This window comes from Citrus sinensis, chromosome 9 (genome assembly GCF_022201045.2).
Source record: "Citrus sinensis cultivar Valencia sweet orange chromosome 9, DVS_A1.0, whole genome shotgun sequence".
Lineage (NCBI taxonomy): Eukaryota > Viridiplantae > Streptophyta > Magnoliopsida > Sapindales > Rutaceae > Citrus > Citrus sinensis.
Window position 1 is genome coordinate 14,145,170 of NC_068564.1, and position 14,186 is coordinate 14,159,355.

General features: G+C 33.2%; 1 protein-coding gene across 1 annotated transcript; it reads right to left on the reverse strand.

Annotated features, from left to right (window-relative positions):
* Positions 1 to 1,080: 1,080 nt before the first annotated feature.
* Positions 1,081 to 12,509, reverse strand: LOC102615211 (uncharacterized). Its single transcript, XM_052434020.1, has 7 exons — positions 12,460 to 12,509; positions 12,316 to 12,372; positions 11,412 to 11,492; positions 11,250 to 11,309; positions 10,951 to 11,045; positions 1,329 to 1,474; positions 1,081 to 1,205 (listed from the first exon to the last, which is right to left on the reverse strand). Exons 1-7 carry the CDS (start codon positions 12,490 to 12,492, stop codon positions 1,081 to 1,083), a joined length of 597 nt encoding a protein of 198 aa, XP_052289980.1. The 5' UTR covers positions 12,493 to 12,509.
* Between the last annotated feature and the right edge of the window lie 1,677 nt (positions 12,510 to 14,186).

Here is a 14,186-nt window from a genome sequence, read left to right on the forward strand (position 1 = left end):
CCTAAAGGCTGCATACTTTTCATCTTCGACATCCTCTAATGGTGGCATCTCATTTTCTTCCGTTTCATCTTGAGTTACAATCTCACCATTGTCCGCAATACCATAACTCTTTTATTCACACATTCACTTGCTATATTAAAAAATTTGAGTTCCATCTTATCAACCACAAATTCCTTATCAACAAGAACAAATTGCTACCTGACAAGTAGTTACTCAGTCTCAAAACCTGGTTTGCTAAATATGATTTCACTGTTCAACACATAAAAGGCAACCAAAACCTCATTCCAGATTTCCTCACCTGTCCAGCTATAAATAAACCTGCACTCATCTCCTCGATTCAAACCATTCCAGTTATAGCCATGAATCGCCAACTTCCTTTCAAAGGTCTCAACCAAAGAAATTTCCCCATGAACATCTCCAATCGGCTTATCAATTGCAAGATTTTGCAAAGAAGTTTCTTTACCGGTTTTTCTTTAATGCCCAGACCAAAAAACCTGACCAATTTCCTAATCTTTGCATGGAACACCTGTTTCTCACAGGCCTCACTCTGTCCTCTCTGTCCATCTCCAAAGATGAGCTTTGGTATATGTGGTGTCTCACCACCTTGTATGCTACAAAGCTAGTTTTTCCCATCAAGCCAGTCCCGAGTTCTCACCAGACCTTCTATGGACTCTCACTTAAAAGACATCTTTTGGATGCTCATTACAAAAGAATGAGTATTCTATTCTACAAGCTAAATGGGTTCAATGAGCCATCTCTTAAACATGTCTTTATCGCCTCTCTTCCTGCTGAGTTACAACCTGACCTTCAAAGAAAACTCACAGCCACAAATCTGAGCATAACTGATATCTCTCTGGGAAAGATTTTCCAGATGGCCATGCTATCTCTTGATAAAATCTGTGAACAAAAAGAGTTCTTCAAAGATCTCATGGAAGACAAGAAACTAAAACACTTAATGTCACGATCCCTAATAGTGGGAGTCACGGTGTTACCTTGTGAATTGTGCTTGGAGGGCTCGGATCTCGGCTTAGGTGCAGTAGATGCTTGTGGCCTCTCGTCTCATTTTACATAGCTCGGCTTCTAGGGAATGGAACTCGAGCTTGGGGTTGCATGGGTGTTGCCCCTCCTCTTAAGTTGCTGCTTAATCTGGATGGCTTTATGGACCATCTCCTCAATCTCCACATAATGTTGCAACTCAACCTTATCTGCAATCTTTCGATTAAGACCATTCAAGAATCATGTCATGGAAGCTTCTCTATCTTCCTCTACATTTTCTTTAATCATGGAAATTTCCATTTCTTTATAATAATCCTCCATGGTTCGACTACCTTGTGTAAGATTTTGTAATTTTTGGTACAAGTCTCGACAGTAGTGGGTAGGTACAAAACATCTTCTCATCAATGATTTTATTTCATCCCATGTCTCAACTGGATGTTCCCGATTTCGTCTCCTACTTATAACAAGCTGATCCCACCTAGTAATAGCATAGTCAGAAAACTCAATCATAGCCAATTTTACCTTTTTTTACCTGTGAATAATTGTGGCAATCAAATATGAACTCCATTTTCTTCTCCCATTCAAGGTATGCTTCCGAGTCAGATTTTCCTTGAAAAGATGGAATCTTCATCTTTATGCCACTTAATCCATCATCCCTATTCCTATCTCTCCAACTCGTTCATCTCTCCTATAGTTACCTACTGAGTCCTCCTCTTCATCATACTCATCCCTATAATAGTCATCAATCTCTCCTCTAGCTAGAGCTCTCTCCCTCCTACATGCTTGGGGAACAGATTGTGGTTGCCCGCACGTGTGTTCTCTACTTGATCCAAACGCTCATGTATATGCTCTAATTCAGCCCTCACCATCCTTCTCATCTCTCCCATCAATGCTTGAATTTTGCAAATTCTAAGTAGTTGCGGACTAATCCTCTTCATTTGTGTTTCGTTCTAGGTTATGAGACATGGCTAACATCTGCAAAAGAAAGTTAAAAAAAATGTGGAAAGGACCTCACCTCACTCCCTTACATGTTTCACTCAAGAAAATAATTCACTCAATTCTACTCATGTTTCACTCAAATTTATTGGCTTTTACCCTCTAATACGCTCACACTCTCTTGCCTTTTTCCACTCATAGTACTTCACACTCGGTTCTTATTACACTAAGGAGACTCTAATTTCAAGAGCAAGAAGGCAATGCGTACGTTAGGTCGGGTTTCTATTTTTGGGCAAAATAATTTCACCTATGGGGTAAAACCAGTTTTGAACTTCCAAAACACTAATAATGGAAAAATGAACAAAAGATTTTAAGCGGAGGTTGGGGACTTTTTTTTTAGGAAAAGGAATATGTAAAATTTGTGAATTTAAGGAGAATTAAACCACAAGGATGTAAAATTGATAAAAAAAAAATCCCTAAAAATATTGTTCATGCAATACTGTTCATGCAGCACAGTTCACGCAACACTGTTCACACAACATTATTCATGACTTTTTTTTTCATTGTTAGACAAAGAATGAAAAATTCAAACAAGAATGAAAAACAATAAAAATAGATGAATCTGACCTTGGTGCCTAGTCTCTGATACCAAATTATATGAACCCTGACAAGAACTTACGCGACCCTAATCAATATAATCCCCGAGATCGAATCTAAACCCGAAATTGAATGTAACCGCAACTCAATGCTTATTGAAAACACAAACCTTGGTGAAAATTTTATTGAACTCGCAAGTGCACGAATCTATTGTAGAATAGATTAATGGTGACGAGTGTCGATCTCACGAGAAGGTTGATTCTAATTGTGTGTAGAATTAATTTTTCTAAATGGATATTTGAATTTGTGGTAAAAGTGACTTAGATTATCTTAAAATTGGAATTGAAATAGCAAGAATAAATTGAAGAGAAATCTATTGAAATGAAACACTTGGGTATCTGGATCCGTATCAACATGCACCATGGGCTAAATATTCCTTATTAATGCCAATTAAATCATGAGGGGGGAATCCACACCTCATGAACCACACTCTAATCAATATGGTGCTAAGGGCTTATCGTGCCAAATAATAATAACCTTGTACTAGGGAGCCGGTGAAACCAAGGCGGTATCTAGACAAGATTATTATTATTTGTCGACGAGAAGTCAAAACATCCACAAAAACTAGAGGGGAAGAGAAAATAAATTTACCAAATAAAGCCCATGACACATGTTGAAACTTCACCTTCAACCCAAGCTTGAAAGAAAATTAGCTACTCATAATTGAACTAGGGGTAAAATGAAAATTTATTAAAATACGTAGAAAGTACAAGATAGAGAAGGAATTATAGAAAATGGAGTCCAAAAATGGATTCAGGGATATCAAATTAGGGGGGGAGGCCCCCTTTTTATAGATACATTGAGTAAATCATGGCCATCGGATTAAAAACAATTTGGACGCTCAGGATTGCGCCACGTCATCCGTCAACAGTACGCGATTTGAATAGTGACACGATTTGACCTGGCTAGAACAGTAACGCGGTTTGGTTAAAAATAATCCTGTGTATATGCATGTACCGTACGCGCAATTTTTGGTCCACTAACATGCTGCCACGTCACCAATCAACAGTGCATAAGAATTTTAGTCCAACAGGATCGTGACACCTCATCAGTCAATGCCACATCATCGGTCAATGCCACGTCATCGATCCATCTATGTAAACAGTGTCGTGAACAGTAACGTAGACAGTACCGTACATGTGAACAATGTCATTTTTCCTTTTATGCTCCTCTTAAGGTTTTCGACTGTCCTGAGTTCAAAAGTGATGTCTGTTTTGCCGTCTGATCTCTCGTTTATTGTGAAATGACTATGATGCCCCTAAAATATATAAAATACTTAATTATAATACAACACACATAATTAAATGACAAGAAGCTTAAATACATAAAAGTAAGGGTGTTAGTAAAACTTGAAGTGTAAAATGACGATTTTCTCCTTTATAAATATACATTTTCTAACACTCAACACACCCCCAACCAGCTTATTGCTAGTCCCTAGCAAATAAAGCGAAAACAAAATTCAAATCCAAATTGATTTTTTTTATTTTTTTATTTTTAAGAATCATGTTTATTAAATCAGACTAATGATAGTAATCAAATAAAAGCATAAGCATTATCTCCAATCTAAAGAAACATCACACCCACATCAACCATCCACATGAATCAGCCCAATAGACTTTTTCATAGCTACTTTCAAGAATGACATGTCAAACCCCAAAATCTCACTGGAAGTAGTGACACTCTCACAAAGAAATTAAACCCAATAAAAATAGTCACTCCAATGAATGGTAATTGAGAGAAAATAATAAAGAAGTGATATCACATGCTCTCACCAAGATGAAAAAAATATGCCCTCAGCTTAGAAATAATACGATCTCAAGTCAAATAAAAATGCTAGTCAACCCAATTTATTTTTTTTATTTTTTTATTTTTATTTTTATGCACCACTACATCTTTTTAGCCTATATAACTAGCTTCTACTTCAGACTATAGTTCCCTAAAATCAAGAAGGACTTTCATTAGGACGTAACGTAGGAGGGGAAATAAGGAAAATAAAGTGTATGTTTGAGAAAAATGTAGAGAATTTTTTTTTTTTGGAACTTGCAAGGTGGATTTCACCTATTATTGTTTTTTTTTGCTTTTGTTTTGCATAACTTCATTGAACAAAATAATTATTTATATTTTTCTCAAACATAAATAGGTGATAGAACTTGTAAGATATTGGGTAATACTATAAATCGGAGTGGGTCAAGATGATAAGTTTGACAAAGAAAATATATTTTTTTTAAAGGCTCAAAAGGGTGAACTATGGATATTTCATAAAAGGGATGGCTAGAAAGGCTCAAACGGATCAAAGATAGCCTTTCCATCGTCTTTTAGGGCTCTAAATAATCTTCCATATCTACTAGTTAGATGAGCCTCCAAATGTAGCAACACACATTTTTTTTTAATTTTACAATTTTTTTTAAGGGTTAACTCAAAAGAAATCTAGAGATCATGTATAAAATAATAAACTGCTAAGTTGTATAAAGAATGGGCAAAAGGGTTACTCTCTAAGAAAAATGATAGGCTCAAAAACTCACTTGGTACTTATTATGACATGTTCATTCCTTCAAGCAACTCATATTTGTCTCCGACATCAACATGTAGAGTAGCAAAAATAGCGTAACATCACTTAAGACCAAAGATAATACAAATACTAAAATTTGAAATTCATCATGTCATCTAATGTTAAAACAAATCACAAATTTTTTTTTTCAAACAACATTCTACCCCCCAACCTATTCTAAACATGAAAGGAAAATATGCATGCAAAAATGTGAAAATGATGCAGAAAAACTAATTAGAAAAGTTACACTTAAAATGATAGAAAAAGAAAATGGGTTTTTTTTTAACTAAGAAGATGCGTTTCTAGAGGCACTACACTCCATATTCAGCCATCTTCGACTCAAATATTTGAAAATGTATATTTATAAAGGAGAAATTAAAAAGAAGAAGAAAAATGAATATCAAAGCTTAATAAAGAAAAAGAAAATGTCTGAATTTTTTTTGTTTTTTTTAATTTAATTTTTTTTTGTTTTTTTTTCAAACGATGAAGATGCGTTTCTATAGTCACTACACTCCATATTCAGCTATCTTCAACACAAAAAGTTAGCAACAGTTAGTTTCTACAACAAAAAATCAGTAAAAACTTAACCAAGATTCCACAATTGTTGACTATTCCCTCCCCCCAACCAGAACGAAACATTGTCCTCAATGTTTTAAAGGAAAGAAGTAGAGTTTAGAAGACATCACCTGGGTGGTGCAACATAGAAGAAAATATTTACAAGCGGAGAGTTAAATCTAATTTGTACTTCTTACTGCAGCTACTGTTACCATCATTATTTGGACGTTCCAACACAAAGGTCTAGGGGTCTGGCTCCGGTCTATAAGCTTGTAACAAATCAAGTAGCTCATTAGCAGTGTGAGCACAAAGAAAAAATTTTTTCGCATTGGAATGAATGAAATAGTTTTTTATTGCATGGTTAAGAAATGCGATGAAGCCATCATAAAAGTTATTGACATTTAACAAACCGATGGGTTTCTGGTGAATGTGCAGATGGGCCGAAGATGCTAATGTGATAAGTGCCTCTAGAGTTGCAAGATCTCCTAGAAGGAAAATAAAAGCATCAGCATGATTAAGCATTTCAGTTATTCTTTCTTGCATACCTAAGACGACTAACTCTTCTCCAGTCGGTGAGTCAGACAAACTGCCCAAAGGTTTTAGGGCTCTTGGGATGATGCCTAACACTTGGCTTCCTCTGACAAAAGTAGCCTTTGAGACCAATTTTGATAACCCTCAGTTACCCCCTCCATACACCAAGTGTAATTTTCTCTCTGCTATTCTTCGACCAAGATCTATGGCTGCCTCAACAAACTCTTTATGTTTGCCATAGTTAAATCCAAAAAGCAAACAAATGTTCTTGAATTGTCTATTGGGAGTAGCGGCCATTGGGATACTTCTCAAAAATAATTTGTGAGTGCTTGACAAAGAAAATCATATTTAAGAATCTTGGTGACAGTGGGTCACAACTGTGTATGAGGTAGCATGTTAGTGTCAAATAACGTGTAAAGCACATGGTTTGCGAGTCAAAAAGGAAATAGTAAAAAGAAAAAGAAACAATGATAACATAAAATTATTAAAAACAATAATGCAAATGATAAAACAACAGTGAAATAAAATAACAGTGAAGTAAAAGGATATTTACAGGTAGTTGCGACTGTGGCTCACATCTTCCTCTGGTTTTACGTCTAGAAACGACTTGAACTCCCTCTATGGGTCGAGGATAGGCTTCCCATCCAGTTTTCTTATAAACTGGCAAATAGGGTCATTTATAGTTAGATTCTCGAGACTATATCGTGCATGCTCTTTCTGGAATAATGGCCATAACTGGAGAATCGCTCCTTGCACATATCCACTGGGATGTGTTTCAAGAGACAAAAGGATATCATCCAATGGCTCCTTATTCAAGTCATCCCTAATGAATTGAATCTTATCTTCCCTATTATCAGACACTATTCCTAAAGAACATAGGTTTTTATTGCATCTTATTCGGGCACATTTATGACAAGCAACAGAAATTCTTCGAGCTCTTCGTTTTCTTGCATAATTTCCTTTACCACAACCAGGCATGTATGCAATAAATTTTGGAGGTAACTCACCTGCCAATCGTACTTTAGCTTCGATTAACCAGCGGATATCAACAGGTATGTTATTCCTCATGAGCAATCGCATGTGTTCGAACCGAGCTTTATAGATTGTAAGGAGGGCATTCTGAGAAAGTGAAGGGAATCGATTGTGAAGCTTTGCTAAAATCTCGTTTCTGTCCATACCTTCGCCTCAGAATATCAATTATTCTGGAAAACTGAAGTAACCAACTTGATTGTCACGGAATACCGTTATCCGCCACTTCACCGGGGTAACAACTAAAGCACACAAATTCATGCTTATGCCAAACATTGTCAAATACACTTGCCAGAAACATCCATAATGCACATATCAAAGTAATCTTTCCAAAATCCACTCGAATGCATATGTTCATTGTAATCCTAGTTTAAAGTTTAATTCATTTACTCCTCAGCGATCATAACGATAAGCTTAACCTCATAATCTAACCACCGCAACCTAAAATTAAAGATTGAGCTCCATGAACATACTCATATAACAAGTTAATAACAATCTATTCTCCTCAAGGAACTATTTCCTATAACTTCATTGAATCCAACGATTTTATTCTCACAATGTGGAGACATAAATGACCAGTCCTCAATCTCTGATTTTTATAAAATAAAATACTAATTCAAAAGTCATTAAATTTTTCAGGGCTTAAATAGATGCATTAATTTATGAGTATTAAAAATTTTAAAGCCAAATTCATTCAAACTATGTTTCAAATAAATTTTATTTCAAGGCTATTATGTCTTGAAATCCAAAATCTAGAATTGAGTATCCTTTACTCATCGATTCACAATAATTAAAATGTAACGAATTGGGCCCAATTTTGAATATGATAAACTAGGCATATAAAGAAATAGATCTGAAAAGTTTCATAATTTTCTGAGAAGTTTTGGTTAGTCTAAACATTTTTTGCATTTTATAGCACTACAGAAAAGTTAATTTTTTAGAATCACAGGGCCTAATTCAAAAAATCATTAAAAATAGAATATAAGATATTTTTGGATGAAACAAAATTCTATGTAACGTTCAATATGTATAGTTCCATTAGATATAAACAAATTTTCATGACAAAATATAAAATTTTAAATAACTTTTGGAGTTATTAACTGTCATATAAATCCAGTGCATTTCCTTAATCCTCATGGTATTCATTTAATCAAAAATTCTTCAACACATAATACCCATAAAAATCATACAAAAACCTCAAGAATCATAACTCCCAAAACTTATAGCTCGTTTACTTGCTACAGTGGGAGTAGAGAGTGTGAATTCTTCCTACTTTAATGTTTACTTGCGCATTTATAAAGGGGAGTAGGAGTCCCACTTTGTAGGTCCCGCTCATTTTTTGAGTGAGGAGTGGGATTCCACTCCCTCTTCGTTTTTTATCATTCCTTTATTAAATATAATATAATTATATTATTAAAATGAAATAATGATACATTTATTTAAAAATAATAAATTATATTTATTTAATTTTTAATAGTATTGTATTTATTTAATATTAGTAATTAATAATAATAAATAGTTTATTATAAGAAAATATTAATTTTGTATTATATTATTTAATTTACATAATTAAAATTTAAATAAATAAATAAATTATGATTTACATAATTAAGAATATTCATAATTATTAATTTACATAATTAAAACTAATAATAAAAAATAGTTTATTTTACAAATATATTTTTTTCACTTTGTAATTAAAAACTAGAATTCTTTAAATAAGGGTAAAACTGTAATTTAAAATAATTTACTCCAAATTCAAGATAAAGTAAACACAATAGAGTCAACAATATAAGTACAACAGAGTCCTTAAGACCAAATTTCACCCTAAGTGATCACAATAAATGATCTTTGATTTATAGAAGTAGCAAACAACAAAATAGTCAAGGAATCCAATTAAGACCAAATTTTACACCTTAAGTGTTGATAACTCGGTGAAAGAAGGACAAACAAAGCAGCTTGATCTCCAAGATACAATGACTACTATGGACGATAGGCTTGAATAGTAGAAAGACGAAGAAAATTAAAGGAAACTGAGGGCCTAAACAATTTTCGAATGCCAATCGTATGGTATAAGCAGTTTCTTTTGTAGATACAAGCCCTAGCCCAAATTTCTCTTTGATTTAAACAAATCCTAATTCGAATAGGAATCAAATTCTCAATATAAGTCAAATTAAAATAATAAAATAAACAAATCAAAATAACTCAAAATAAAATAAATAAAGGGCAAAAACTTAAAAATAGGTCAACCCCATGCACATACACGACACTTCGTTTGGGGGGCATGGGGGGGGGGGGATCCCACTGTGTGTCCAATTAAAGGTTTCCAAAAGGGGATCCTCTTTGGGCTTGGTTTCATGCTCATAGACCTCCTGATAATAGGCTTGTTAGCAAACCATATTTGAATTCCATATATAAATAAATTTGTGCTCTCTTTTCTTAGTAATGTGGGATATTGATATTTTGAAATACCAACTCGCATTTCTAACACTTTTGTTCAAATTATTCATTCAAAACTTGACTATATTCAATCTATTTTTAGGATTTTTTAGTACTAAGCTTCACTTTAGTTCAAATTATTCAATCAACACCAAAACTATAATCAACTTAGTTTTAATGTCTCTTCATCTAATTCTCAATTTTTTACTTGAGGCACTCTCCATCCAACTCTCCATCTTTTATTTGGGGCACTTTGCTCCCAAACTACTATCTATATAGATAAGTTGATTCTCTAATTTATCTATTTAACTATGATTCAACACAAATAGTGTCACTATTGAAATTCTTAATAAGGGAATCATTATCCCATCACCTATCATTGGTGTAACTCATGAACTGACAACTCAGTATTATATGCCATCATATTATCGGTCAAAATCCCAATTCAACACAAGATAATCTGAGAAAATGAAAGCATGTCTAGACAATTAGTTTAGGATACGTGGAAAGGTTGAAATCCCACAACAAAAATTGTATAGCTTTTATCTCATATATTGATGTTTTCACAAAAATTTACATTTTCATATGGTTGTATGATTCTAATGAAATTTTGAACAAGTGTATCTACTAGTTAAAATGGAACAAACAATAAAATAAGATTTACTTTTTTATATTTTGAATACACCGTATAAAGGTTGCTGAGTCAAAGAAACCTAGCTGTGCAACATAAATGCGCAAATCATTTTTATGAATACACAAATATTAATCAAGCAAATGGTAATCTTATTAATTATATTATTTTAAGGGCTTCCAAGCATAAGAGTGATCAAAACTGTAGATCTCATTATCAGAGATGCAGCTCCAACCCTTGTTGTGTGCCATACGGTCGGTTGATCTGTAAATTATAAGGAAAAAGAGAATTTAAGTTGATATAATCCAAAAGGTTCATGTTTCTGTTTTCGTTAAAATCTATTCAATTATTATCTATTTTTATTTTTCATCTGTTAGGTTAATTTTAATTTTAATGAAACAAAAGTATTATTTTATCCTTAAAAATCAAATTCAACAGCTCTACAAAAGTAACAACGGGAATATTTTTAAAAATTCACGAATTATATGAACAAATGAATAATTAGCACAAACTATAGAGACTAAAATTATATTATTTATCCTTTCTTCAATAAGAAACAACATTTGTAGTTGAGAATGGATAACTAAAATTATATAATTGATCTGCTCTAGATTATATATGCAAAAACCTTTGTGGAAAGAAAGGTCTATCAAATAGAGGCATCAACTGAGCTCTTGGAATCATCTCGTTTCTCATCAATCGTATCTCCTCTTCTTCTATCATCTGCAAGTTCATCAAATTCAAATGATGACTTAGACACAATGTTAAATTATATATATACATATATAGTGAGCATCTAGACATATATATGGCACAATTTTATGATTGTTTTGAAAATAATATTGAAGTAATAGATTAATTAAATAGCACCATGTAACAGCGTCACTTCCATAAAGTGAACACCCTTTAAAGAGATAGTAGCTATACCTTCTGCAACTTCTCCACTCTTTTCTTTTGTAGCTCCTGAAGGTATAGTTTTGTTGCAACCTGTGTGCATCAAAGAGCTCACAAAAGGCTTAAAATCTGACCTGAATAGTAAGTTGATATATTTGAGTAAACTATAATTAAATACATATATTACATACTCACAGAATAGTTGAACATTGCTCGTTTAACAGCTCTTTGTTGAGTATGGAGTGTGAACTCCTGCGGCTTTGTGTTTTCTTTTGCCTGATATTGAAGATAGGAATGCATGCATGGGATCTATCTCTCAATTATACTTCAAAGAGAGATTGTAGGATTGATATTTGATTAAAATAGAAATAAGCCTACCTTATAATGTTTGTTACAAAAGTCTTTTGCCTGTCAAGAATTCATTTATATATGATATATTGATGCAGAAAATTAAAGTGGTGATGTAACTGGTGTTATCTAATTCCCCGGATGAAAAATGGAAAAATGAAAATAAAGCTTGCAATGTAATATTTATGAAAGAACTAGCGCTGTTATAAATGAATTATTACATTATAATCACTTCGAATTTTTAAGGTTATGATAGAAAGAAAGTTCTGCTTTTGAAATCAATTACTTGAAAAAAACTACTACAAAATCTTTTATGAAGCAATCAGTTTGAAATTGTACCCGAAAATAATAATAATATATCAGCTATATTTTCTCTTTTTATCGTAGTTGATGCCGTTGATCAGTTTAGTTTAGAACGTATAAGTTCCTGACTTATTCGTAAGCTACTAATGTGAAATCTGTGATGTAGATTCATTTATTTTAACTACAATCTTATTCAACAATTTTCAAAATAAATGGGCATGTGGTAAGATTTTTTAAATTATGAGTAATCATGATATTTGGCCCAAACAGTGTTGCCCAGACAGCGTCTTTATAATATACCAACTCGGAGCACTGTACAGTGTCATTGTTTTTGTCACTCCGATATCGGCGATTGTTAACTATTTTTTATTTTAGACTCAATTAGATGCTGATGTGGCAAAACAATTGAATGGGCTTCTAGAGTTGGATAAAGTTTAATGTATCTCACCATTCTATTTGCTGAGGAACTCCACGAACCTGTAGATTGTGAACTAGCTTTGACAAACTTTAAAAAAAAAAAAGGTTTAATTAGTAATTTATTCTACAAAAACCAATTGCCAAAATGGAGTTTATTGACAGGAAGCATAAAAACCTTAAGTGCAGACTTGGTGCGTGCTTTCTCCATGTTTGGCTAGTTCCAACAATTGAACCACAACATTATCGTAGAATTAAACTGAATTTAAAGGGCACGAAAAGATCAAAGTTTGGAGATTTGTAACTGTCTTTGTTTCTGCTGGAACATCACCAGCATTACCATTCTCTCTTGTACCAAACTTTCTGATTAAATCTCGCTCTCGTGCTTGCTTATTTGTCATATACCATACTAATAAATTCCTTTAAATCTCTTCTTGCTTATTAAACAACGTACTTAATTTCTTGTTTCCAACTTATACAAGTAATCAAACCACTCGATTAAGTGACAAAAATGAACTAACTACTGAGGTAATTAATTTAGTCGTCAGTTATTAGAAGTTAACAAAATGTTCATACTCCAATTTTACATATCTTAGTTTGCAGGAAAAATGAACATAATTTCGGTTAATTATTTGGTGAAATTAAACAAAACTTTCTTAATATTTTATAATACATTAATTCAGACCCTCTTATTGTTATGACAATTTTAACTTTGTTGATCATTTTATCTGGCGAAATTAGTATATTTGGGCTTAAGTTTCCAAAATTCTCTAACATACATATGTTACAATTAGGAATCTGTTATATATTTGCCATGATAGCATTAATGATAATATGAATTAAGGAAATTTTTACAAAAAAGGGGGAAACACTAAAAAAATGTTTTTAATTTAAAAAAAGATTTAGGCTAATTTTGAAGTTGTTTGGTTTACAATTAGGAATCTACTAACATCAACCTAAATTATTTATATTGTTACATAACCTAAATTTTTATACAAGGTCTGCTAGTATTTATAGTAAGATATCTATTGTAGCCAACTTAAATCATAACTCTTCCAGTTAATATTACAATTGTGCTACCTACCCCACCCAATTATTAGATGGGGTAAGAGTCTCTACTGTTACAAAGTTTATAATATTTTTGAGAAAATGAGTACAACCTGAGTGGCAGATCCTATGTTTAATATAAGTAAATTGAATAATGATAAACTCTTGTATGTGTTTGTAGCGAATTCCAGAACTGGTAAGGAATAGATTTTTGACTAAATGGAGGATGTCAAAACCTATAAGCAAATCTTCCCTTCAAACTCAACGAAGACATAAACCCTACAAAAGCCTCTCATCCGGGTATGTCTCCCTCAGACTCCTACAACTGGACAACGCATTCTGCAAACAGATGCCAGTGATGATTACTCTGAACCAGTACAAACAACAGAAGCCACGTTTGAAAGACGACAAAATGGCCAAGTCAAACTGTCTTTTCAAGGATGCCAGAACACGAAGCAAACATGTTCACCACAGTTTTCATTGTTCACCGGCCATATTTCCAACACCCAGAAACCAGAGACTTTTGGACTCAAGACATGGCTTATGAATGGAAAACTTATCCCTGTATATCCTGACAAAATCAATGGTCATTTTTTATGGGATGTTCCTGAAGCCCATATGTGCAATCCGGATTGTCCAGGACCTTTCTGATGCACAGGATCCTTAGGCTTAAGGCAAGTGCAGAGCATACTCAGTATATGAATACCATTCTAGGAGTGTCCATAGAAGGTCAGAGGAGCAGATTTATGAGAACAGTTCCGAGCAAAGTGACTGCGTTTCTTATAGATGAAACAACGGTTATGCTTCTTTTTTCTGTACTGGGAAGGTTTGGATGAGAAGGTTTGTTCTTTTTCTTTT

Coding starts and splice junctions, on each gene's coding strand:
- LOC102615211 (XM_052434020.1), bottom strand. CDS start 12,492: ATGGAGAAAGCACGCACCAAGTCTGCACTTAAG. Junction 12,373..12,459: donor GCACCAAGTCTGCACTTAAG/GTTTTTATGCTT, acceptor TTTTTTTTAAAG/TTTGTCAAAGCTAGTTCACA. Junction 11,493..12,315: donor GTTCCTCAGCAAATAGAATG/GTGAGATACATT, acceptor CTTCAATATCAG/GCAAAAGAAAACACAAAGCC.